The sequence below is a fragment of the Pseudorasbora parva genome, chromosome 6 (assembly GCF_024679245.1).
Source record: "Pseudorasbora parva isolate DD20220531a chromosome 6, ASM2467924v1, whole genome shotgun sequence".
Lineage (NCBI taxonomy): Eukaryota > Metazoa > Chordata > Actinopteri > Cypriniformes > Gobionidae > Pseudorasbora > Pseudorasbora parva.
This window is the reverse complement of record NC_090177.1, coordinates 5,118,217-5,142,821: the sequence shown is the minus strand read 5'-3', so window position 1 is coordinate 5,142,821 and position 24,605 is coordinate 5,118,217. Positions and strand designations below refer to the sequence as shown.

The 24,605-nt window shown below is 45.2% G+C and overlaps 1 protein-coding gene across 1 annotated transcript in view; it reads right to left on the bottom strand.

The window, feature by feature from the left end:
* Positions 1-4,517: 4,517 nt before the first annotated feature.
* LOC137078301 (E3 ubiquitin-protein ligase TRIM39-like) overlaps positions 4,518-24,605 on the bottom strand; it is a 163,873-nt gene continuing 143,785 nt past the window's right edge. The window contains exons 5-8 of the mRNA XM_067445478.1: positions 17,608-17,749; positions 5,430-5,456; positions 5,195-5,317; positions 4,518-4,936 (exon numbers count right to left, since the gene is read on the bottom strand). Of these exons, the coding sequence (XP_067301579.1) occupies positions 4,518-4,936; positions 5,195-5,317; positions 5,430-5,456; positions 17,608-17,749 (711 nt within the window). The remainder of the gene's footprint in view (positions 4,937-5,194; positions 5,318-5,429; positions 5,457-17,607; positions 17,750-24,605) is intronic.

Sequence of the window (24,605 nt, the reverse complement as noted above, 5' to 3'; positions counted from 1 at the left end):
GGCTGGGGCGTTTACCAGCCCGAACGGTAGCACCCGGTATTCAAAGTGTCCTAACGGGGTATTAAACGCCGTCTTCCACTCGTCCCCCTCCTTAATGCGCACCAAGTGGTATGCGTTACGGAGATCTAACTTCGTGAAAATCCTTGCCCCCTGCAGGATCTCGAAGGCCGATGACATCAGTGGTAACGGATACCGGTTCTTAATGGTGATGTCATTCAGCCCACGATAATCAATGCAGGGGCGCAGGGAACCGTCCTTCTTTTTTACGAAGAAAAATCCCGCACCGGCGGGGGAGGAGGAAGGAACAATGGTACCCGCCATGAGAGATTCGTCGAGATATCTCTCAAGTGCCTTGCGTTCAGGAGCAGACAAGGAATATAAACGCCCACGGGGAGGAGAGGTGCCAGGAAGAAGGTCGATACTACAATCATAAGGACGGTGCGGAGGGAGAGAAGCGGCCCGGGAACGACTAAACACCGCTCGCAGATCGTGGTACTCCTCCGGGACTCCAGATAAATCAATGGACTCCTCCTGAAAAACAGACACAGGTGAGACAGAGGAAACAGCAGAGACAAGACAATTTGTATGACAAGGCAAGCTCCATGACATAATAGAACTATCTGACCAGTTTATCTGGGGATTGTGCTGTGTTAACCACGGATGTCCTAGGACAATGGGGCCATAGGAGAATGAAACACTAGAAAGGAAATGGTCTCTTGGTGGTTGCCAGATGTGGTGAGACTCACCGGGGCGGTGGCTAAACGGATGTTAGACAGCGCCCGGCCGTCCAGGGCAAAAGCTGTGGGAGTCTCCTTTAATTCATGAAGGGGAAGGCCGTGTTTAACCGCCCACGTCTCATCAAGAAAGTTTCCCTCCGCCCCCGAGTCAATGAGGGCAGAGCAGGTGACAGATGAGGTACCCCAGCGAAGAATGGTCGAAATCAAGGTGCGAGACTTGAAGGATGGGGATAGAGGAGTTCGCTCGCCAATACTCCCCGATCTACTGGCGAGCTCTCTCTTTTGCCGGACATGTGGCAGCAAAATGCCCAGTGCCACCACAGTAAAGGCACAATCGCTCCCGGATGCGGCGTTGGCGTTCAGCGGAGGAGAGATGTATTCTGCCCAGCTGCATTGGCTCAGGGTCTGGGCGTGACTCCGGTGATGCCGAAGGCGTGGATGGGGATCCCCGGAAACCCATGACGTCAGCACGAGCGCGTCTGCGCAGATCAAAGCGCTTGTCTAACCGAATGGCCAATTCCACCAACTCATCTAGGTTCGAGGGAAACTCACGAGCAAAAATCTCGTCCTTCAGGTCATCATTCAGGCCCTCCAAAAAGCGTGCAGTGAGGGCAGCCTCATTCCATTCACAGGTGGTCGACAAGGTCTTAAAGTCAATCGCATAATCGGCCGCGGAACGTCCTCCTTGGCGGAGAGCAGCTAGCTGTCGAGAAGCCTCGCGACCAAAAACAGAACGATCAAACACCTTCAACATCTCTTCTTTAAATGAGGTGTACTGCTTGCAGCAGTTAGCTTCAGCCTCCCAGACTGCCGCTCCCCAATCCCGGGCTCGGCTCGTGAGAAGAGACACCACAAACGCAACCTTGGCGCGGTCCGAAGCATACGTGACCGGCTGAAGGGAAAACACTACCTCACACTGGGTAAGAAATGCCCGGCACTCTGTAGGCTCGCCGGAATAACAAGGGGGGTTGTTGACGAGAGGCTCGGCTGCTTGTCGCGTCCCAGGAGACGAGGACTGGTCTTGACGCAGGAGGTGTAGTTGGCCGGTCAAATCCGTTACCTGGGCAGCGAGTGCATCCACGGCGTGCTTAGCGGCTGCCAATTCCTCGGCGTGTCTACCCAGCATAACTCCCTGCAGCTCGACCGCTGAGCGGATGGTCGTCGTCTCGTTCGCTGGGTCCATAGTGGTCGGGTTATTCTGTCACAATGTAGAAAGGACCCAAAAGCGAATGCTGGTAAATTAGTAATTTATTGAGCGGGAACAGGGAAAATAAGGCTGACTGCCAGTTACCAGCCGTATAGGCGGACGCAGGTCAGGAGAGATAAGCAAAAGAGTACATATAAGGAGCTGGCGGGTAGCCTGGTAACGGGTACTGCTGGCCAGGGAGCGCACGCAGGACGCGTCGAAACGCACACCTCACTCGGCTGATACGGCGGTGCTGAAGAGCAGACTGGGAAGCCGCAGAACCCAGGGGAAAATCCTCTTGAACCACACACACACGGCGAAACAGGACTAGGCGAGCATAAGAGGACAAGACGTTAGTTGCCGACATGAAAGAACAAACAATAACCCGACAAAGAGGGGAGAAGAGCATGAGAGTTAAATAGCAAGGTGATCAGGACAAAGGGGGGACAGGTGTGAGATGCACAGAGCGCGGCCGCTAATTAATATAGCGAGCAGCTGAGAGAAGGCAAACAGAGAAGAGTAAAGCCAGAGAAGTCAAACCAAACTCCTGACAGTAAAGTCATACTATAATTCTGCCAATTGTTATGATTAATGATTAATTAAACAGACAACTGAGAGTCGGAATGCATGGCTTTGAATACATGAATTTACATTATTAGTTCATGTAATATGTTATTAGGGAATTAATGATGTCATATTTAATTAATAGCAATTCATATATTACTTAATCTATTAATCATAGAGAATGTTCATTAGTTGCTGATGCAGTAATCATTAATAAATGGTTTAGTTCTTCATTAGTAATACATTAACTCATGATTATCTGTGCATTAGTTAGGCATGAATTATAATAGTGCACCTGTATTGTAAAATGTTACTCATGTTTTCATAGTAAATAGTGTGCCGCAAAATAAAAGTTGGGGAAACACTGAGCTAACGTTAGTGTGGCAAACCTGACTTGTCAGCTTTTCCAAGTCTATACCCGACTGGATCATCCATGACCGACCTGACCGGTTTGGAAATCAAGTGTAATAAATACTTAATACTTGGAGTGGGCATGGGGAAATGTATTGGAGTAAAAAGTACATTTTGCCTTTAATATTGTAGTGGAGTAAGAGTAAAAGTAGATGCAAATAAAATATACTCAAGTAAAGTACAGATCCCCGAAAAAAATACTTAAGTAAAGTATCAAAGTATTTTTACTTGATTACTTACCACCCCTGCACGCAGACAATACGCTGTCACTTTAATTCAGCGTGTCCAGTACAGCAAAAAATAGACTCGGTGCGGAAACGATCTTCGCACTGACGGACCGAAACTGTGTGCAGTGTGAACACTGTAATCTGTTAACATGGGTTCGGAAAAAAACACGCACCGCAAACAGATTATCAGCAGGTGTTGCTTCCCATAGGCATGCTCGATGTATTGCCACTTTCATATGGCTTTCTCATGCTGCCACAGTAACGTTACCTACATAGTGTTACAGTTCTGTCCACCACCCTTCTTCCATCGTCATTATATTTCACGAGGAAGCTAAAATGCTTCTCATGCGATGTGAATTATGCGAGAGGCTTTGCCATTTCTTCTGCTCCTCGGCCAGCCATTTGTTGACTGATTATGCCTTGTTCATGTGAACACAAGCTGTGTGTAGTTTCACTGAAACTCAGCATTGAGTTTAAAGGAACAAAATTACTTTAAAAGCAATATCGGCAAATGAAACGGTCTTTACTCAGCAGTCCTTTTTGTCTTTAGCCCGGACGAAATGCTTCTGACGCTGTCTGTTGTTCAAGAGTGGCTTGACACAAGGAATGTGACAGCTGAAACCCATGTCTTGCATACGTCTGTGTGTAATGGTTCTTGATGCACTGACTCCAGCTGCAGTCCACTCTTTGTGAATCTCCTCCACATTTTTGAATGGGTTTTGTTTCACAATCATCTCCAGGGTGCAGTTATCTCTATTGCTACACTTTTTTCTACCACATCTTTTCATTCCCTGTGGTTGGACACAGAGCTCTTTGAACAGCCAGCCTCTTTTGCAATGACCTTTTGTGTCTTGCCCTCCTTGTGCAAGGAGTCAATGGTCGTCTTTTGGACAACTGTCTAGTCAGCAGTCTTCCTCATGATTGTGTAGCCTACAGAGCTAGACTGAGAGATCATTTAAAGGCCTGTGCAGGTGTTTTGAGTTAATGAGCTGATTAGAGTAAAGCACCAGATGTCTTCAATATTGAACCTTTTCACAATATTCTCATTTTCTGAGATACAGAATTTTATAAATTTTTTAATAAATAAACATTTGAAATGTATCAGTCTGTGTGTAATGAATGAATATAATATACAAGTTTCACTTTTTGAATGGAATTAGTGAAATAAATCATTTTTTTGATGATATTCTAATTTTATTACCACACATACAACCTACAAATATTTCATTATATTTTGTTTTGTCAATGACAGATTTTAAAGGCCCAAATATACAGTTTACAGTATACATTTTTGCACTTGTACACATTTTGTCCATCACGTATTCATTTTCTTTAAAATCGACATGATTCGGGTTTGTGCAAATTCCATGTTTGAGGTTTCATTTATATATTCTAATCCATTAAAGGTGTGATGATCAGTGGGTTTGAGAGTTTACCTTTATCATTACGGCCTGGGCTCAAACATGGATAGAGTTTCTCAGTGAAAGTCTGACCAGTGAAAGAGTAGATATGAGATCTGGACTCCACGTCATAAAAAGAGACCAGACCCTCCTCATAATTCACAAACACACCCACCTTCTCAGGTTTCTCTCTCAGAAATAAAGAGACAGATGGATGACCACAAGCTAAATATTCATTCTCATTCCTCAGAATCACAGTCCAGACTCCAAACCTAGGACTCAGTTTGATCTTCCCCTTCCTGTTAACGGATTCTTTGGCCACTCCTAAAGTCCACCCAGTCTTTCCCTTCACCTGCACCTCATAGTAAAATCTCCCTGAACTGAATCCCTGCTTTGCCAGAACATAACTGTCTTCTAATCTATTTGCCAGAACACAACTCTCTTCTAATCTTTTTGCCAGAACATAACTGTCTTCTAATCTATTTGCCAGAACACAACTCTCTTCTAATCTTTTTGCCAGAACATAACTGTCTTCTAATCTATTTGCCAGAGCATAATTGTCTTCTAATCTATTTGCCAGACCGTAACTGTCGAATCTTTTTGCCAGACCGTAACTGTCGAATCTTTTTGCCAGACCGTAACTGTCGAATCTTTTTGCCAGACCATAACTGTCTTCAAATCTCTTTGGGTTTTCTGGGACGTCCTGTTTAACATCTCCATAACTGACTTGTTTTCCATCATCAGACAGGATAAGAGAAAGATTCGCTGTATCAGGATCCAGAGTCACATCCACTGAGAGAGATCAGACATTATCAATCAACTTCAGAACAAACATTTACAGATGTACAGTATATAATACAGATTATCAAGTGTATAGAATAATGTGGTGTCAGTCACACTGTACCTGCAAACTTCTGCACAAACTTCAACCCTGTGGGCACTGATGACAAAAAAAGATGAATTATTATTAGGAATAATTTCAGATTAACGGTGAGTTTCTCTCTATTGGCAGCATCAGTGGTGTGTAGTGAGTTCTGGTTATGTTTTAAGGGGGTCGCACACCGGACGCGGAGCTCGGCGGCGCTCGGTGGCGCGCCACGTCTTTAAAATTCGAACACATTGTTTTCAATGAGTGTACGCACACCGGTGGCGGCATTCGGCGCCTGTCCGCGGCGACTCAGGAAGTTGTTCTAAATCCTGCCGCGCCACAGAGTGGCATTTCAAGGCTTTATATTAAAAGTATATTATCGTTAAGGTATACTGATTTCAACCTTTGCTACAAGACACATTTGTTTTACATTCTGAGTTCAACAGCTTGAATAAAGTCTAAACATATTTTGGGGAAATGTATAATAAACGTAGCCTTTTAAAATCCTTTGAGAATGTGCGCGTCCGGTATGCGATACCTGAGATGCTGCGCGGCGCGCCGCCGAGCTCCGCATCCGGTGTGCGACCCCCTTTAGTGTTTGTACACAGATAGTTACATCATTTTGCTTAGAGGGGTCATATGATGCAATTTCTTGGTTTCTTTTCTTGTTAGTGTGTAATGTAGCTGTTTGTGCATGTATACAATCTGCAGAGTTACAAAGCTCAAAGTCTCAAACCCAACGAGATATTCTCTGTAAAAGTTAAGGCTCAGCCACACCTTACTATCTTAAAGGTGCACTATGCAACTTTTCGTCCATTGGAGGGCGCCTATTCTAAACAGCTCGCGAGTATCGGGACTTTAATTATGAGGGGACACAGTCGCCGGGCGGCCGCACTTCCGCTTTTTTCGGTCAGGTAAAAACAGCTATTTTTATCATATCAGATACATTTAGGGGGCCAAGGGCTTCGGCCATCCGTCCACTCTCTTCCCTGAACTGAAATGAAGTAGTGGGCTGTACTTTCCACACGATTGACATCAGGTTCAAGTACGCCAGGTTGGCTGGTGGTTATGTTGCCCGCATACCGCCTCCCATGGCCGAGACTGGTATTACGACACCTGTCGGGCCGGGGCTAGTAATGCTACTGCTAATTAAGGTTGATATCTCTGCAGCGCTATAACTTGACATTTTTTTAATGACATCATCAACCCTGTTTCTTCTCATTCTTTTGATGCGTGTAGGTCATTTTTTTGAATATTTTTACCTCAATTTTTACACATGGCAACTTTAATAAGTTTCTTATTATCTGATATTTCTGGTCCAGTCGCACTGGCAACATTAATCAATCAGCTTGGTCATCTGCATCATCCGGATCAGATTCAGGCTTGAATTGATAAAGTAGGGCGACATTATCATCTGTCAATACTGCTTTGCAAGCTGATGTTTCAAATATGGTAAAAAGCGTGATATTTCCATCAGAAGCTTAAAGGTGCACTATGTAGTATTTTTGTAGTAAAATGTCCAAACCCACTAGGCAGGTGTTATATATTTTGTTCAGTTGAGTACTTACAATATCCCAGAAGTTTCCAACTATTTGTAAATTGTGAGAAAATTGCTATTTTAACTAAGGACTGGGACGTTTCAGCATTGCGTTTGAGCGAGTCGCCTGTCAATTGCGTCATATCTGCGCTACCCTCGGTTTCGGCTTTTGTTTGGCAGGAGCGCTTTACTCTTAGCAGTGTGAACATGTGAGCGCACGGAGTAACCTCATAACATAATTTTCAACACACTTAAATGTATCTAATATGATAAACAGAGCTGCATTACCTCAAAATCATGAGCGAAAGAGCGGATCAGTGCAGGTGCCCGGCGAATGTGTCCCGTCCCGTCATAATAAAAGTCCCGGTATTCGCGAGGCGGGTATTTGTTTAACAATCGCTCCAGTGGCCGTGCTCAGCTCCTCAACACTCGGTCCTGCTCTGCTTCACTACAGTAACGTTAATAACCAATCGCTCCAGCGGCCGTGCTCAGCTCCTCAACACTCGGCCCTGCTCTGCTTCACTACAGTAACGTTAATAACCAATCGCTCCAGCAGTCGTGCTCAGCTCCTCAACACTCGGCCCTGCTCTGCTTCACTACAGTAACGTTAATAACCAATCGCTCCAGCAGTCGTGCTCAGCTCCTCAACACTCGGTCCTGCTCTGCTTCACTACAGTAACGTTAATAACCAATCGCTCCAGCAGCCATGCTCAGCTCCTCAACACTCGGTCCTGCTCTGCTTCACTACAGTAACGTTAATAACCAATCGCTCCAGCAGTCGTGCTCAGCTCCTCAACACTCGGTCCTGCTCTGCTTCACTACAGTAACGTTAATAACCAATCGCTCCAGCAGCCATGCTCAGCTCCTCAACACTTGGTCCTGCTCTGCTTCACTACAGTAACGTTAATAACCAATCGCTCCAGCAGTCGTGCTCAGCTCCTCAACACTCGGTCCTGCTCTGCTTCACTACAGTAACGTTAATAACCAATCGCTCCAGTGGCCGTGCTCAGCTCCTCAACACTCGGTCCTGCTTTGCTTCACTACAGTAACGTTAATAACCAATCGCTCCAGCAGTCGTGCTCAGCTCCTCAACACTCGGTCCTGCTCTGCTTCACTACAGTAACGTTAATAACCAATCGCTCCAGCAGCCATGCTCAGCTCCTCAACACTCGGCCCTGCTCTGCTTCACTACAGTAACGTTAATAACCAATCGCTCCAGCGGTCGTGTTCAGCTCCTCAACACTCGGTCCTGCTCTGCTTTACACTACAGTAACGTTAATAACCAATCGCTCCAGCGGCCGTGCTCAGCTCCTCAACACTCGGTCCTGCTCTGCTTCACTACAGTAACGTTAATAACCAATCGCTCCAGCGGCCGTGTTCAGCTCCTCAACACTCGGTCCTGCTCTGCTTCACTACAGTAACGTTAATAACCAATCGCTCCAGCGGCCGTGTTCAGCTCCTCAACACTCGGTCCTGCTCTGCTTCACACTACAGTAACGTTAATAACCGCATGCATGAACGTGATTTCTACCCGAGTCCTATTTTCCACTGGCTGTGAGGTGAAGACCACATCTCCCAAGATGCTGCGCTCACACTTTGCGTCATCAAACTACACCTTTGTTTTGAATAGGCGACCTCCAGTGGACGGAAAGTTGTATAGTGCACCTTTAAGGTATTCGGGCCAATCATAATGCACTGGATCGCTGGCCAATCATAATGCACTGGATCGCTGGCCAATCATAGCACATTTCAGCACTTTTCAGAACAATGAGCTTTTTAAAAATCGATGCATTTCAGAAAGGAGGGGCATTGAGCCGCAACCAAAATGTACAGTATGTGTAAAATAATTACTTTTTTAACCTAAAACCATGTAAACACATTGCATTAAACCAAATACACAAAATAATGTTCTTTTTAGAACCATCATATGAAGTAATGCTATTTTAGCTGGTGATGACGTGAGTTAAAGTTTGAATAGGACTTTACATGGTTTGGTAAGTCTTTTTATACCAGTCTAATGCTGACATGGTAAAGTTTAAGTTATGTTATGCCTATATTTTTTAAACAGATCCTTTGCAGACAGAGACAGAATAATTGCGATGATAACCAGCACAACATGACATCATGACTTTGCGTAAACATACACGCCACTTTCTAAAGGCAAGTGGCGTGTTATCTATACACATTTTGAGCTATCCGCGTGTATGTGTACGCCGTGTGATTCCGCGTGTATGTCTACGCCTAAACGAACCATCATCTCCGCATGTATGTCTACGCCGTGTGATTCTGCCAACCTGATCTGACAGAATTAATATTTATAGCCTAATTTTACATTTTGGAGCAACTAACTCCACTCCTACCCTAAACCTACCAACTCTCAACAATATAAAACACATAACAGTCAAATAAATGTACAGTCACATGTATTTATTGCAAAAACGGACCAAAAATAGTATAAAAGTATTAAGTCATGTTGCATTCCAAGTCTTCTGAAGTCAGACGATATCTCCATGTGAAGAACAGAGTTGATCTTAATGTTTTAGTCATTGAATTGATGATCGCGCCCCTTCGTGAACAGAACACACACGCACTCGTTAATATTTCTGATTCAAATGATACACGAGACGACAATGATGAGAATGATGCGATCGGTCACGAGACACACGAGAGCCAATGCCATTTTACAATCAAAACTGACATAATGACGCAATTGGTCACGAGACACATGAGAGCCAATGCCATTTTACAATCAAAACTGACATAATGACGCAATTGGTCACGAGACACATGAGAGCCAATGCTGTCAAAGCTGACCTGACGTTTCTTCCGGCGGCAGTATTTGAAATGTATTAATCTTTGGCGTAGGGGTGGGCGATATCTCGATATTTAAAATATATCGAGATATTTTTTCAACTCGATATGGATTTGGACGTATCGTATATATCGATATATTGTTTATATTTAATTCTGTTTCCGCCACTTTGCTCGTTTGCCTTCCCTGTGCTGTGCTCGCCCCGCTCGCGCGCCTCCCGCCTCTTGCTTTTGTTCCCCCTCCCCTCGCGTGTCGTCTCATTGAACACGGCTGCTTCCACAACCAGGTGAGGATTAGTTATCATGTTGACAAGCGCGCGCGTTGTTGAGGACTCAGTTTAGAGACCATGTTTTCCTTCTAACACAACTTCTTGCTAAAATTCATAAAGAAATATTAATGTTCATCATAGTTCAAATCGCAAGTTTCACCCACAGTCAGGTGATTGACACTACTGGTGCGAGACGCGGTCCGATCATGCCAGTTTATTTTGTGTCTAACTGATCGCATGGTTTTCGGTTAAAATGTCAAAATGATCGCATATCATTTGAAAACATTTAAAAAGTATTGCAATATCATTACTATTATTATTTTGTCAGCTTTATCACGGGATTATGATGAATAGGTCTATTCATGTTTTAACCAAGAGGTAAAAACGCGACATCCCGGGTGTCCTGAGACACGCGGTGCTCTTCTGTCAGTTGTACTGTATCATATTATCATACAGCTTACCTTCTGACATTCATATTTCGTTCTGTAACTGGAAAAGAAGTGAAATTCAGCTCATGTGTAGCCTACATGATCCTCATGATGAGTTTGAATTTTGTCAAACTCATGACAGACATCACTGTTTGAATTTTGATATAAATTTAACAGGAAATGGTGTTATGACAAAATCAGTTTATTTATATCTCAGTCATGCCCCCATCTTTCTGCAAAATGCTTACTGTTTACTTTAAGTGTAAAGAAGGGAGTCTTTGATTCATCTTTTGAAAGTATGAAATAAATGAAAAGAAGGCAATATTATTTATTTTCTTTTACAGTTAAATTATTATTATTTATGTAATCAGGGAGTTTTTTTTTTAATGTCGCAAAAGCACTTTGTTCCTACATGAACTGACTACCTCTTTGCACTTCAATAAAAAAAAAAAAAAAAGAATTTGTGGTATTTGGCATATTTGTTTTTGCTGTAGTTTTTAGGGGGTTATTTTTAATGTAAAGATATCGCGATATATTTTTTGCTCCATATCGCCCAGCCCTACTTTGGCGGATGGACTCGACGTTACTGATCGCTTTTGGGGATTTTCTTCACACAAATCAATCGTTTGGCCTCGGAACACTTGGAGTATTTGTACTTTCTGAATAAACTGTGCCTGCAGTCGTATCTGCCTGCCTGTATATGCTTGTTATTCCTGTTATTCGGTTGCTAGGCAACGTGGGGGAGAGGACGCTGGCGTTGTCTGTTCGCCGCTTCTCCACCCACAACAAATCATGTTAATGTACTATTAGATTTTCATTTTATTTTATTTCCTTATGTTTGTGACTAGTCTAACAGTCAGAGCTACAATTGGGACTGTTGCTGATTGCTGGCAGCCACTGAGAGGTCGTTGTTCGTCGTTTCGCCGTTTTCAACCGCTTCTCTAATGTTTACGTTTGAATTGCTGTGGTTGGTTTCTGGTTTGGAGGACATTTGATGTTTCTCGCCGCGGGTGCTCACTGGTGGTCTCCCTTGGGCTTGGGCTGCATGGTGGCTGAAGTTTGCACCGGGCTAGCGTCATCCGGGCTCTCGTCGTCGGCGTCCGGCATGATGTTGGGATGTTCCGCTTCTCGGCTGCGCCGCTGTTCCGTCCTGCATTGCGACCGTGGAGCGGCTTGGACATCTGCGCCGGCCCCGGTGTGTCCACAGAAGTGCCCGGAGGAATGTTCTGCCTCCTGCATGGTGCTGCAGCGATCCCCATCGTTTGAATCATCATGAAGAAGACCCATCATCTGGTTTTCAGCTGTCGTGCCTCGGCGATGTCATCGGGACACTGCCGCTGGGGGAAATCTGAAACATGGAGTGGACCACAGTGTGCTGCGGAGCTAACAGAGACTTCCACCATCAGCTGTTTTCTGTCCACCATCAGCTCTGTTTCTGTCCACCATCAGCTCTGTTTCTGTTCACCATCAGCTCTGTTTCTGTTCTGTTTTCTGTGTTGGTTGACTGTTTGTAGTATTCTATATTTTTACTTGTTATTCATTTTTTGTTGTTATTCCCCCCCCCCCCCCCCCTCTGTTGCACTTTGAGATTCTTCGGAATGAAAAGTGCATTATAAATAAAATCTATTATTATTATTATTATTATTATTCTGTTTTTTTATAATACACAAATGGATAGGTTTAGGGTAGAGTTTGAGTAACGCGTTCAAAATGTGTCTGAATATGTGTGTGTCCACAAGGTAAATGGATTTATAAACATACTAAATTATGTTTTTTTGAAAATGTAAAAGTGCAGAATGTTTCTTGTGATGGGTAGGTTTAGGGGCTGTGTGTGTGTGATGGGCAGGTTTAGGGGCTGTGTGTGTGTGTGTGATGGGCAGGTTTAGGGGCTGTGTGTGTATGATGGGTAGGTTTAGGGGCTGTGTGTGTGTGTGATGGGCAGGTTTAGGGGCAGTGTGTGTATGATGGGTAGGTTTAGGGGCTGTGTGTGTGTGTGATGGGCAGGTTTAGGGGCTGTGTGTGTGTGATGGGCAGGTTTAGGGGCTGTGTGTGTGTGATGGGTAGGTTTAGGGGCTGTGTGTGTGTGATGGGCAGGTTTAGGGGCTGTGTGTGTGTGATAGGCAGGTTTAGGGGCTGTGTGTGTGTGATGGGTAGGTTTAGGGGCTGTGTGTGTGTGATGGGCAGGTTTAGGGGCTGTGTGTGTGTGATGGGTAGGTTTAGGGGCTGTGTGTGTGTGATGGGCAGGTTTAGGGGCTGTGTGTGTGTTATGGGTAGGTTTAGGGGCTGTGTGTGTGTGATGGGCAGGTTTAGGGGCTGTGTGTGTGTGATGGGTAGGTTTAGGGGCTGTGTGTGTGTGATGGGTAGGTTTAGGGGCTGTGTGTGTGTGATGGGTAGGTTTAGGGGCTGTGTGTGTGTGATGGGTAGGTTTAGGGGCTGTGTGTGTGTGATGGGTAGGTTTAGGGGCTGTGTGTGAGTGATGGGTAGGTTTAGGGGCTGTGTGTGTGTGATGGGTAGGTTTAGGGGCTGTGTGTGTGATGGGTAGGTTTAGGGGCTGTGTGTGTGTGATGGGCAGGTTTAGGGGCTGTGTGTGTGTGTGATGGGTAGGTTTAGGGGCTGTGTGTGAGTGATGGGCAGGTTTACATTTACATTTACATTTATGCATTTAGCAGACGCTTTTATCCAAAGCGACTTACAACTCAGGAGAACAGGAAGCGATCCGTCAAGAAGAGGCAACGAAACACAAAAAGTGCCCTAAATACTAAGATTTGTACACTGCTCAGAGTAGCAAAGACCAGAAAAGGAAAGAAGAAAGGAGAAATAGAGGGGGAATTTTTTTTTTTTTTTTTTTTTTTTTTTTTTTTTTAAAAAGGGTTTAGGGGCTGTGTGTGTGTGATGGGTAGGTTTAGGGGCTGTGTGTGTCTGATGGGTAGGTTTAGGGGCTGTGTGTGTGTGATGGGTAGGTTTAGGGGCTGTGTGTGTGTGATGGGCAGGTTTAGGGGCTGTGTGTGTGTGATGGGCAGGTTTAGGGGCTGTGTGTGTGTGATGGGCAGGTTTAGGGGCTGTGTGTGTGTGATGGGTAGGTTTAGGGGCTGTGTGTGAGTGATGGGTAGGTTTAGGGGCTGTGTGTGTGTGATGGGCAGGTTTAGGGGCTGTGTGTGTGTGATGGGTAGGTTTAGGGGCTGTGTGTGTGTGATGGGTAGGTTTAGGGGCTGTGTGTGTGTGATGGGTAGGTTTAGGGGCTGTGTGTGTGTGATGGGTAGGTTTAGGGGCTGTGTGTGTGTGATGGGTAGGTTTAGGGGCTGTGTGTGAGTGATGGGTAGGTTTAGGGGCTGTGTGTGTGTGATGGGTAGGTTTAGGGGCTGTGTGTGTGATGGGTAGGTTTAGGGGCTGTGTGTGTGTGATGGGCAGGTTTAGGGGCTGTGTGTGTGTGTGATGGGTAGGTTTAGGGGCTGTGTGTGAGTGATGGGCAGGTTTAGGGGCTGTGTGTGTGTGATGGGTAGGTTTAGGGGCTGTGTGTGTCTGATGGGTAGGTTTAGGGGCTGTGTGTGTGTGATGGGTAGGTTTAGGGGCTGTGTGTGTGTGATGGGCAGGTTTAGGGGCTGTGTGTGTGTGATGGGCAGGTTTAGGGGCTGTGTGTGTGTGATGGGCAGGTTTAGGGGCTGTGTGTGTGTGATGGGTAGGTTTAGGGGCTGTGTGTGTGTGATGGGCAGGTTTAGGGGCTGTGTGTGTGTGATGGGCAGGTTTAGGGGCTGTGTGTGTGTGATGGGCAGGTTTAGGGGCTGTGTGTGTGTGTGATGGGTAGGTTTAGGGGCTGTGTGTGAGTGATGGGTAGGTTTAGGGGCTGTGTGTGTGTGATGGGTAGGTTTAGGGGCTGTGTGTGTGTGATGGGTAGGTTTAGGGGCTGTGTGTGTGTGATGGGTAGGTTTAGGGGCTGTGTGTGTGTGATGGGTAGGTTTAGGAGCTGTGTGTGTGTGATGGGTAGGTTTAGGGGCTGTGTGTGTGTGATGGGCAGGTTTAGGGGCTGTGTGTGTATGATGGGTAGGTTTAGGGGCTGTGTGTGTGATGGGTAGGTTTAGGGGCTGTGTGTGTGTGATGGGCAGGTTTAGGGGCTGTGTGTGTGTGATGGGTAGGTTTAGGGGCTGTGTGTGTATGATGGGTAGGTTTAGGGGCTGTGTGTGTGATGGGTAGGTTTAGGGGCTGTGTGTGTGTGATGGGCAGGTTTAGGGGCTGTGTGTGTGTGATGGGCAGGTTTAGGGGCTGTGTGTGTGTGATGGGCAGGTTTAGGGGCTGTGTGTGTGTGATGGGTAGGTTTAGGGGCTGTGTGTGTGTGATGGGTAGGTTTAGGGGCTGTGTGTGTGTGATGGGTAGGTTTAGGGGCTGTGTGTGTGTGATGGGTAGGTTTAGGGGCTGTGTGTGTGTGATGGGTAGGTTTAGGGGCTGTGTGTGTGTGTGTGATGGGTAGGTTTAGGGGCTGTGTGTGTGTGATGGGTAGGTTTAGGGGCTGTGTGTGTGATGGGTAGGTTTAGGGGCTGTGTGTGTGTGATGGGCAGGTTTAGGGGCTGTGTGTGAGTGATGGGCAGGTTTAGGGGCTGTGTGTGTGTGATGGGTAGGTTTAGGGGCTGTGTGTGTCTGATGGGTAGGTTTAGGGGCTGTGTGTGTGTGATGGGTAGGTTTAGGGGCTGTGTGTGTGTGATGGGCAGGTTTAGGGGCTGTGTGTGTGTGATGGGCAGGTTTAGGGGCTGTGTGTGTGTGATGGGCAGGTTTAGGGGCTGTGTGTGTGTGATGGGTAGGTTTAGGGGCTGTGTGTGAGTGATGGGCAGGTTTAGGGGCTGTGTGTGTGTGATGGGTAGGTTTAGGGGCTGTGTGTGTGATGGGCAGGTTTAGGGGCTGTGTGTGTGTGATGGGTAGGTTTAGGGGCTGTGTGTGTGTGATGGGCAGGTTTAGGGGCTGTGTGTGTGTGATGGGCAGGTTTAGGGGCTGTGTGTGTGTGTGATGGGTAGGTTTAGGGGCTGTGTGTGAGTGATGGGTAGGTTTAGGGGCTGTGTGTGTGTGATGGGTAGGTTTAGGGGCTGTGTGTGTGTGATGGGTAGGTTTAGGGGCTGTGTGTGTGTGATGGGTAGGTTTAGGGTTAGGGGCAGTGTAAGTGGGTAGAAAGAAACGGCGTTGATAAACACGCTAAAAAGCGATTATGCGTCTTTATAGCATGCCAAAATGGCATATGAATTGGCGTGTCATACATACGGCATTTCATGAGATCAGTCTGACCAGCAGGACACCGATGTTAAAATGTTATTTAATCCATAATGTTCCTTAAATGTTTTATTTATTTAATTGTTTTTAATAGTTACTAACAAATAATAATAAAAAATAAATATATGCATATATAAATACAAACCGGATATCCAAAATAAGTTGGGACACTACAAATTGTGAATATAAAAAGAATGCAGTTATTTACAAATCTAATTAACTTATATTTTATTCACAGTAGAATATAGATAACATATCAAATGTTGAAAGTGAGATTTTGTAATGTCTTGCCAGATATTGGTTCATTTTGGATTTCATGAGAGCTACACATTCCAAAAAAGATGGGACAGGTAGCAATAAGAGGCCGGGGAAATTAATTGTACATATAAGGAACAGCTGGAGGACTAATTTGCAACTTATTAGGTCAATTGGCAACATGATTGGGTATAAAAAGAGCCTCTCAGAGTGGCAGCGTCTCTCAGAAGTCAAGATGGGCAGAGGATCACCAGCTCCCCAATGCTGCGGCGAAAAATAGAGGAGCAATATCAGAAAGGAGTTTCTCAGAGAAAAATTGCAAAGAGTTTGAAGTTATCATCATCTACGGTGCATAATATCATCCAAAGATTCAGAGAATCTGGAACAATCTCTGTGCGTAAGGGTCAAGGCTGGAAAACCATACTGGATGCCCGTGATCTTCGGGCCCCTAGACGGCACTGCATCACATACAGTCAAGGCTACTGTCATGGAAATCACAACATGGGCTCAGGAATACATCCAGAAAACACAATCCACCACGCCATTCGCTGTTGCCGGCTAAAACTCTATAGGTCAAAAAAGAAGTCATATCAAAACATGATCCAGAAGCGCAGGCGTTTTCTCTGGGCTAAAGCTCATTTAAAATGGACTGTGGCAAAGTGGAAAACTGTTCCAGGGTCAGACGAATCCAAATTTGAAGTTCTTTTTGGAAAACTGGGACGCCATGTCATGTCAAGGACAACCCAAGTTGTTCTCAGCACTCAGTTCAGAAGCCTGCATCTCTGATGGTTTGGGGCTGCATGAGTGTGTGTGGCATTGGCAGCTTACACATCTGGAAAGGCTCCATTAATGCTGAAAGGTATATCCAAGTTCTAGAACAACATATGCTCCCATCCAGACATCATCTCTTTCAGGGAAGACCTTGCATTTCCCAACATGACACTGCCAGACCACACACTGCATCAATTATTACAACATCATGGCTGCGTAGAAGAATGATCCGGGTACTTAAATGGCCAGTCTGCAGTCCAGATCTTTTACTCATAGAAAACATTTGGCGCATCATAAAGAGGAAGATGCGACAAAGAAGACCTAAGACAGTTGAGCAACTAGAAGCCTGTATTCGACAAGAATGGGACAACACTCCTTTTCCTAAACTTGAGCAACTTGTCTCCTCAGTCCCCAGACGTTTGCAGACTGTTATAAAAAGAAGAGGGGATGACACACAGGGGTAAACATGGCCTTGTCCCAACTTTTTTGAGATGTGTTGATGGCATGAAATTTTAAATCAACTTATTTTAAAATATTTTCTCCGTTTAAACATTTGATATGTTATCTATGTTGTATTCTGAATAAAATATTGAGATTTGAAACTTCCACATCATTGCATTCTGTTTTTATTCAAAATTTGTACAGTGTCCCAACTTTTTTGGAATCGGGTTTGTATGTGTTTGTGTATGTATATATATATATACACACACACACACACTGTATGATATTCACATAAAACTTTTGCGGAATCGGGTTTGTGTGTATATGTATATACACACACACACACACACACACACACACACACACACACACACACACACACACACACACACACACACACACACACACACACACACACACACACACACACACACTGTATGATATTCACATACCAATTTGACTGAGTCGTTCATTTAGAGTCCCATCTAGTTGTTCTTTCAGTTGAGCCAGAACACTTTTCACATTCACATCAGAGTCAATCCTGATCTCAGTCCAGTTCTTGGTGTTTGGACGACTGTACAGGGATGAGTTCATCTACAGCAGGAGAGAGATATTATCATTATTTCTAAAGAAGTGAATTCATTATTAGTTATGCAGGAGTTTCTACCACCATTGAGACGAGACACCGTAGGTGAAAGGAGTAAAATATCACTGTACTTCCCCCAGTTGATTGATTTACATTGGGAATAGCAAATATCTGCTGTACTTATACTTTTCTCAATTCAAATATGCAAATGCTGCACTAATTATTTTTTTTAATTTTTATTATTACTCCTTCAGAAAATATTAAATTCAATTAAATTCACATTTATTTGTATAACACTTTTCACAATACATATTGTTTCACAGAAAATGCATGCGTCTACATTATAATTTAAAGTGATTTGTTATCAGAGGAGACTGTTTGCAAGTTATGTCTTTTAGAAAACTACATATATAAAGCACACAGTTAGAAATGTAATAATTTAGGGCACAAACAATGGGCTCCGTGAACATGTATTCTGTATGGGACATGTATGGGACTCTGACATGTATTAGCCAGCGCTCTCAAAGCCAGACGTCCCAGGGCTATGTGTTTTCCGGACAGGATACCAAAATGTATCACTGGCCTGGCGTTAGGCACCTTAAAAAGTGAAACATTCCTTCTCTTGATGTGCGTCATTCACTCTCTTGATGTGATATTTGATGGAAAAATACAATCTTGGAAGTTTTGAACATGCTGATTTCATTGACTCTGCAGTGAGGCTTGTGTGTGTGTGTGTGTGTGTGTGTGTGTGTGTGTGTGTGTGTGTGTGTGTGTGTGTGTGTGTGTGTGCTGGTAATCCCTACGTTATGGGGACAAAATTATAATATGCAAAGCTTAGCCAATCATAGCAGTGACCATTTACTTCCAAGTCTTCAGTGCGGCACACCCATAAAAACAGAGCGTTCCATGAGAGAGCCTCAAAACAGGGTAGAAAATAGCCTATTACTTATTCATTATGATATTTTTTTATGTAAAAACAACAAACATCATGAGTTGACTTCAGACAACAGTATAAAAAAATAAAAAGCCATTTCATGACCCCTTTAATGTAAAATAATGTAATTAACCTGACAAAACGTGTGATAAGTCTCATTGGATCATAGAAGGTTGTTTAAAACACTTGACTGACATTATAAAGTGAGTTTGGAGATTAAACATGATTTTAATCAAATAAATTGTCATGTTTTGATGCTGTACTTATCTAACATGATAGCTAGTCCTTATGCATACTGTACATTAGATTACACCAACAAAATTAAGGTAGAAGTTATATCAAATAGAAATAGCATTTTAATCTAACATATGCATGTCACAGTTCACGGATCCGCTTGTTCATTCCTGCTTTTTGTGTTGTGTTCTTTAGCTGGTCTAATTTGATCATCAGCGTTGCCCTAATTCGCTGACGAGCTGATCAGATCAGTGGCACCTGTCACTTGTTCCTGGCACCTATATCTGTCCTGTGTTTGCTGTGTTCAGTGTCAGATCAGGTCATGGTCTTATTGTTTCAACAGTTTCCCAGATCTCTGTCCTGGTGTTTGCTTCCTGCTGTGTTTGGACTATTACTGCACTGGTGGCCTTGCAAGTAAAATTAATTTCTCTGTTCTCCAATCCGATGAGCCTACAGCGAACGGCCGGTTTGGACTACACCGCTGCACTTCCTGCTGTAATGACGTCACTAGAACCGTTTGTTGACTAACCCTCCGCCCACAAGTACATGCAAAATAGGGGGCGTGGCCTTGTTGCTCTCTCACGTGGAGAAGAGCACGCATTCAGCGCTCGCATCTCCCTGTTATGGTAAGAGGCGGGACCTTTTCGGGCAAAGTGCACTAAGCTGCTGTCCAATCACAACACGGGAAGCGCTGGCCCAATCAGAACTCCTTACGTGTTTCTGAAGGAGGGACTTCATAGAACAAGGAAATCATCAGGCCGTTTTAGGACAGAGGAAACAGCGCTGTACAGATAAGTAAATTGTGTGAAACATACTGTGTTTTTTTACCCGCGAAACATGAACTCATGTTATATTGCACACTGTTAACGTAATCCAAGCTTCGAAAACACATGCGAAGAACGGGACCTTTAAGCATAATAAGCATGTGTATTGGTTATAGACATGATATAGAATTTTTCAGTAGAAGAATGTTTCAATGAAAATCCAAGTATCGTTCTTTTTGAATGATTTGATCTAGTATCTGCTGGTTTTTTTTTGTGGATTTCACCTTTATGTCGCTCAGAGTTCATTTAAAGGTTGTGGAGAAGAAGCTATGTTTTGAATCTTTTGTCTTGGAGATCAAATAACCTCTGCCATTATCTTGGTGTGGCCCAAAGCTTGCAAGGCCATAATGTACTTAGCTGAGAGATGTTGTTAGTTGCTGCAGACTAAATGGAGCCCACATCTTTATGGCCATAGATTGTTGATTTGAGGTCTGGGGTGTTGAGTTGGGTTTTGTGTGAGTTATGTTTGAACTAATCATCTGGAAGATTTATTTGTGTCTGGTGCTTGTCAAGCATTAGTGGACTCAGGAGGTGACAGGAATTTTTTGGACCTCAATCTTACCCACAAACTCCAGATTCCGGTGGTGTCACTCACCCACCCGATCTCGGACAGTGCCCTGGGCTGCCAGTCTCTACCATACATCAATGATTCTAGAGAGTCTCATCACTTCGGGTAATCACACAGAGGAGATTCATTTTCTTATAATAGATTCTCCCATGGCTTCTGTGGTCTTTGGTAGAAAACGTTTAGCACATCATAAAGAGGAAGATGCAACAATGTGCCCGTCTGGGCCTTCGGGTCAACTGAGAAAAGAGCAAACTCTCTCCAGTGCAGAGGATCCCTTTTCTCAGTATAGAGATCGACTCGGTTGCAATGTCGGTGCAGCTTACGAGCGAGTGCTCGCAGTCTCTGCTGACCTGCCGAATGCAGGAACATGGTCCCACTGAAACAATTTCAGAGTCTCCTGGGGCATATGGCTTCCGCAGCCACAGTAACGCTGCTCGGGTTGATCCATATGCGATCGCTTCAGCATTGGCTTCGCGACCGAGTCCCGAGGTGGGCATAGCAACGCGACACGTTCCGGGTCCAAGTGACCTCGGCCTGCCATCATACCTTCACCCCGTAGAGGAACCTCCAGTTTCTACGAGTGGGAAATCCCTTAAAACAAGTTTCCAGGCATGTTGTGGTATCCACGGATGCCTCTGCCACAGGCTGGGGTGCCATGTGCAATGGTCATGCTGTCGCTGGGGCCTGGAAGGAACCTCAGCATGCGTGGCATATCTATTGCCTCGAGTTGCTGGCCGTACGTCTTGCCCTGCACCGATTCCGAGCCCTGCTCAAGGACAGGCACGTACTGGTCCGGTCAGACAATATGGTGACAGTAACGTACGTCAACCGCCAGGGTGGTCTACGCTAACGCTGGATGTCACAACTCGCCCACCCCCTCTTGTTATGGAGTCAGAAGCATCTGAGGTCGCTTCGTGCCATTTGCATTCCCAGGGACCTGAACCGAGCAGCCAACAAGCTGTCGCGGTTTCTGCATCTCCCGGGGCAATGGAGAATCCATCCCCAAGGGGTTCAGCATATATGGGACCAGTTTGACGACGCACAGATAGATCTGTTTGCCTGCCACGACTCCTCCCATTGCCGCTGGTACTATTCCCTGACCGAGGGGACCCTCGGCATGAATGCACTAGTGCACAGCTGGCCGCGGGTCCTACGCAAATATGTGTTTCCCCCAGTGAGCCTTCTCGCACAGCTCCTGTGCAAGATCAGGGAGGACAGGGAGCAGGTCCTAAGGGTCGCCCCGTATTGGCCCGGCCGGACCTGGTTCTCTGAACTCATACTCCTTGCAACAGCACCTCCCTGGCCTATATGAGAATGTTGCCTAGTAACGCGGGGGAGAGGACGCTGGCGTTGTCTGTTCACCGCTTCTCCACCCACAAACCAAGTTAACTGTACAGTTAGATTTAGATTTTGTTTAGTTTTCTTGTGGCTGTGACTAGTCAAACGATCAGGGCTGCAGTTGGGACTATTGCTGATTGCTGGCGATCTCTGAGAGGACGTTGTTCATCGTTCGCTTCTGCTGTTTTTGTTTGGATTGTTGCGGTTGCTTCAGTGCTTCCAATTAGGAAACAGCAAAGGATTTGCTAAGTCACTATCTGCTATTTTTCGGATTATATGGATGTATGGATTTTTTGCATCATACCTGTTGTTGCTGGCTATCTTTTTTGTGCTGCCTGTACCTGAGCCGTTGCATTAGAGTTTTTATTACTGCTTACTGGCCCTGGTCTTGATATCACTCATCAACACCAGCATAAACAGCGTCTAAACGGACAACACTTCACTGCCAAGTTAGCCCTTGCTGGATAAAGTAACATCTCCCCAGCTCAGCGAGTAGCCACTTGCCGACCGGCTGGATAATCTTCGGATCTTCTCTTTAGGGCGACATGACGCTACATCGCAGTGACTTAAAACTCACCCCATTGTCTCTGCCTGAACAGTCTACTTTTGAATGCCTTGCCTTCAGATGCAAACCACCTCTCACTGTGACTATTCTTCTTATTTACCGGCCTCCTAAGCAAAATCCAGCTTTTATGTCAGAGATAAATTAATTTCTCACTTCATTCTGTACCACATCTGCTAACATTGTTATACTTGGAGACTTGAACATTCATGTTGACACCCCCTCCTGTCACCCAGCAGCTGATTTTTTACAGCGATTGGATGGTCTTAATCTCAAACAGCATGTGGATGTCCCAACACACAACAGAGGACATACACTTGATCTGGTGATTACTGACTCTGTCCCCATTGAAAATCTACTGGTATATGATCTTGGAGTGTCCGATCACAAAGCCATCTCAATGGAGGTGAACTTTTCTCATTACATCAATCCAAAACGTCTAATCCATTTCAGAAACATAAAAAAATATCAACCCAGATACTTTGGCTTTGGACCTCATGAAAATCCCTTCAGCAAATTTCACATCTGTAAATGAATCAGTGGACTTTTATAATAGCACTTTGAGCAGTATTTTGGACCTCCATGCACCTGAAAAAACACGAATAGTAACTTTCTCTCGTACATCCCCTTGGTTCACTCCAGAGCTACGGAAAATGAAAACAGCAGGGCGTGTACTTGAGAAACGTGTTTCAAAAACTGGACTTACTGTTCACAAAATAGCCTATCAAGAACATCAGAAGGCCTACTCAATGTCACTAAAAAAAAGCACGGACACAGTTCTACTCAAACATCATTAGTGAAAATCAGGGGAACTCCAAGCAGCTTTTCTCCACAATAAATCATCTCATCAAGCCACAAACTACTTCACACAATGACACATCAGAAGAGAAATGCAACAGCTTCATCACCTTCTTTAGGAAAAAAGTTGAGACCATCCGCTCTCTCCTTTCCAGCACTGCTGCTCTATCTGTCCCTACTGCTGACCCACAGCCTGGGACCTTCCAGCCTCTCTGTTGTTTTCCTGAAATCTCTAAGAAACAAGTTGAGGACATCATCAGCAGGATGAAAGATTCCACCTGTATGCTGGACCCTTTACCTACAGCTTTGGTGAAAACACACATCAGCTCTCTTAGTCCCTTAATAACCAAAGTCATCAACCATTCTCTACATACTGGTCATGTTCCATCTGCTCTTAAAACTGCTGTCATCAAACCCCTTCTAAAAACCCCCACTTCAGACCCTGAAGTTCTTGCAAACTACAGGCCTATTTCCAACCTTCCATTCTTGTCCAAAGTTCTAGAAAAAGTTGTTGCTGCCCATCTTCAGGATCATCTAAATTCAAACTCCCTTTTTGAAAAATTTCAGTCCGTTTTCCGTTCCGCTCATAGTTCTGAAACAGCCCTGATCAGGGTCACAAATGACCTGTTGATGGCAGCTGATACCGGCACACCATCGCTGCTCTTTTTACTGGATTTATCTGCTGCTTTTGACACCGTTGATCACAATATCCTCCTTCAGCGTCTCCATCATTCTATCGGACTCTCTGACACTGCTTTGAGCTGGTTCCAGTCCTACCTGTCTGGAAGAACCGAGTATGTTTCCTTGGGAGGTGTAAAGTCTCAGACGCATACAGTCACTTGTGGTGTCCCGCAAGGGTCTGTCCTCGGCCCGAGAAAAACTTGTCCATGCTTATAATTTATATCATCCAGGCTGGACTACAGCAACGCTCTCCTTTTTGGGATTCCTGGCAAAAGTCTACAAAAATTACAATACATTCAGAACAGTGCTGCATAAGAAAATATTATTCCACTCCACGGGCTGGATACGTGCGCTTATTTGCTCAGGTGAGCCTCACCGAAGGCCCTAAGTTCATCCAGCACTGTTGATGCCAGCTTCAGTGTGCATGTGTAACCCCTTCTGTTCGGACCGGGACTCGAACCCGGGTCCGCCGGCATGAGAGTCGGACGCTCTAACAAGGAGGCTAAAGGCTGCAACCTCTAGCGTCAGTCGCTAGAGCGTCTCTTAAGGTCAGAGGAGTGAGGTTTACTCGCACAGCAACTTCTACTAGCTGGCCTCCGTTACACTCACCCCCCTAAACCTCACTCCCATCCGGGTCACGGCACCAATGTAACCCCTTCTGTTCGGACCGGGACTCGAACCCGGGTCCGCCGGCATGAGAGTCGGACGCTCTAACAAGGAGGCTAAAGGCTGCAACCTCTAGCGTCAGTCGCTAGAGCGTCTCTTAAGGTCAGAGGAGTGAGGTTTACTCGCACAGCAACTTCTACTAGCTGGCCTCCGTTACACATGCCCGTATGGTCCCAGCCCTCGTGTCAGGCTAGGTGCTCCGTGTGCACGGTTCCCCCGCAGGCCAACTGTCACGTGTATTCTCCACGGTAAGTCTCTT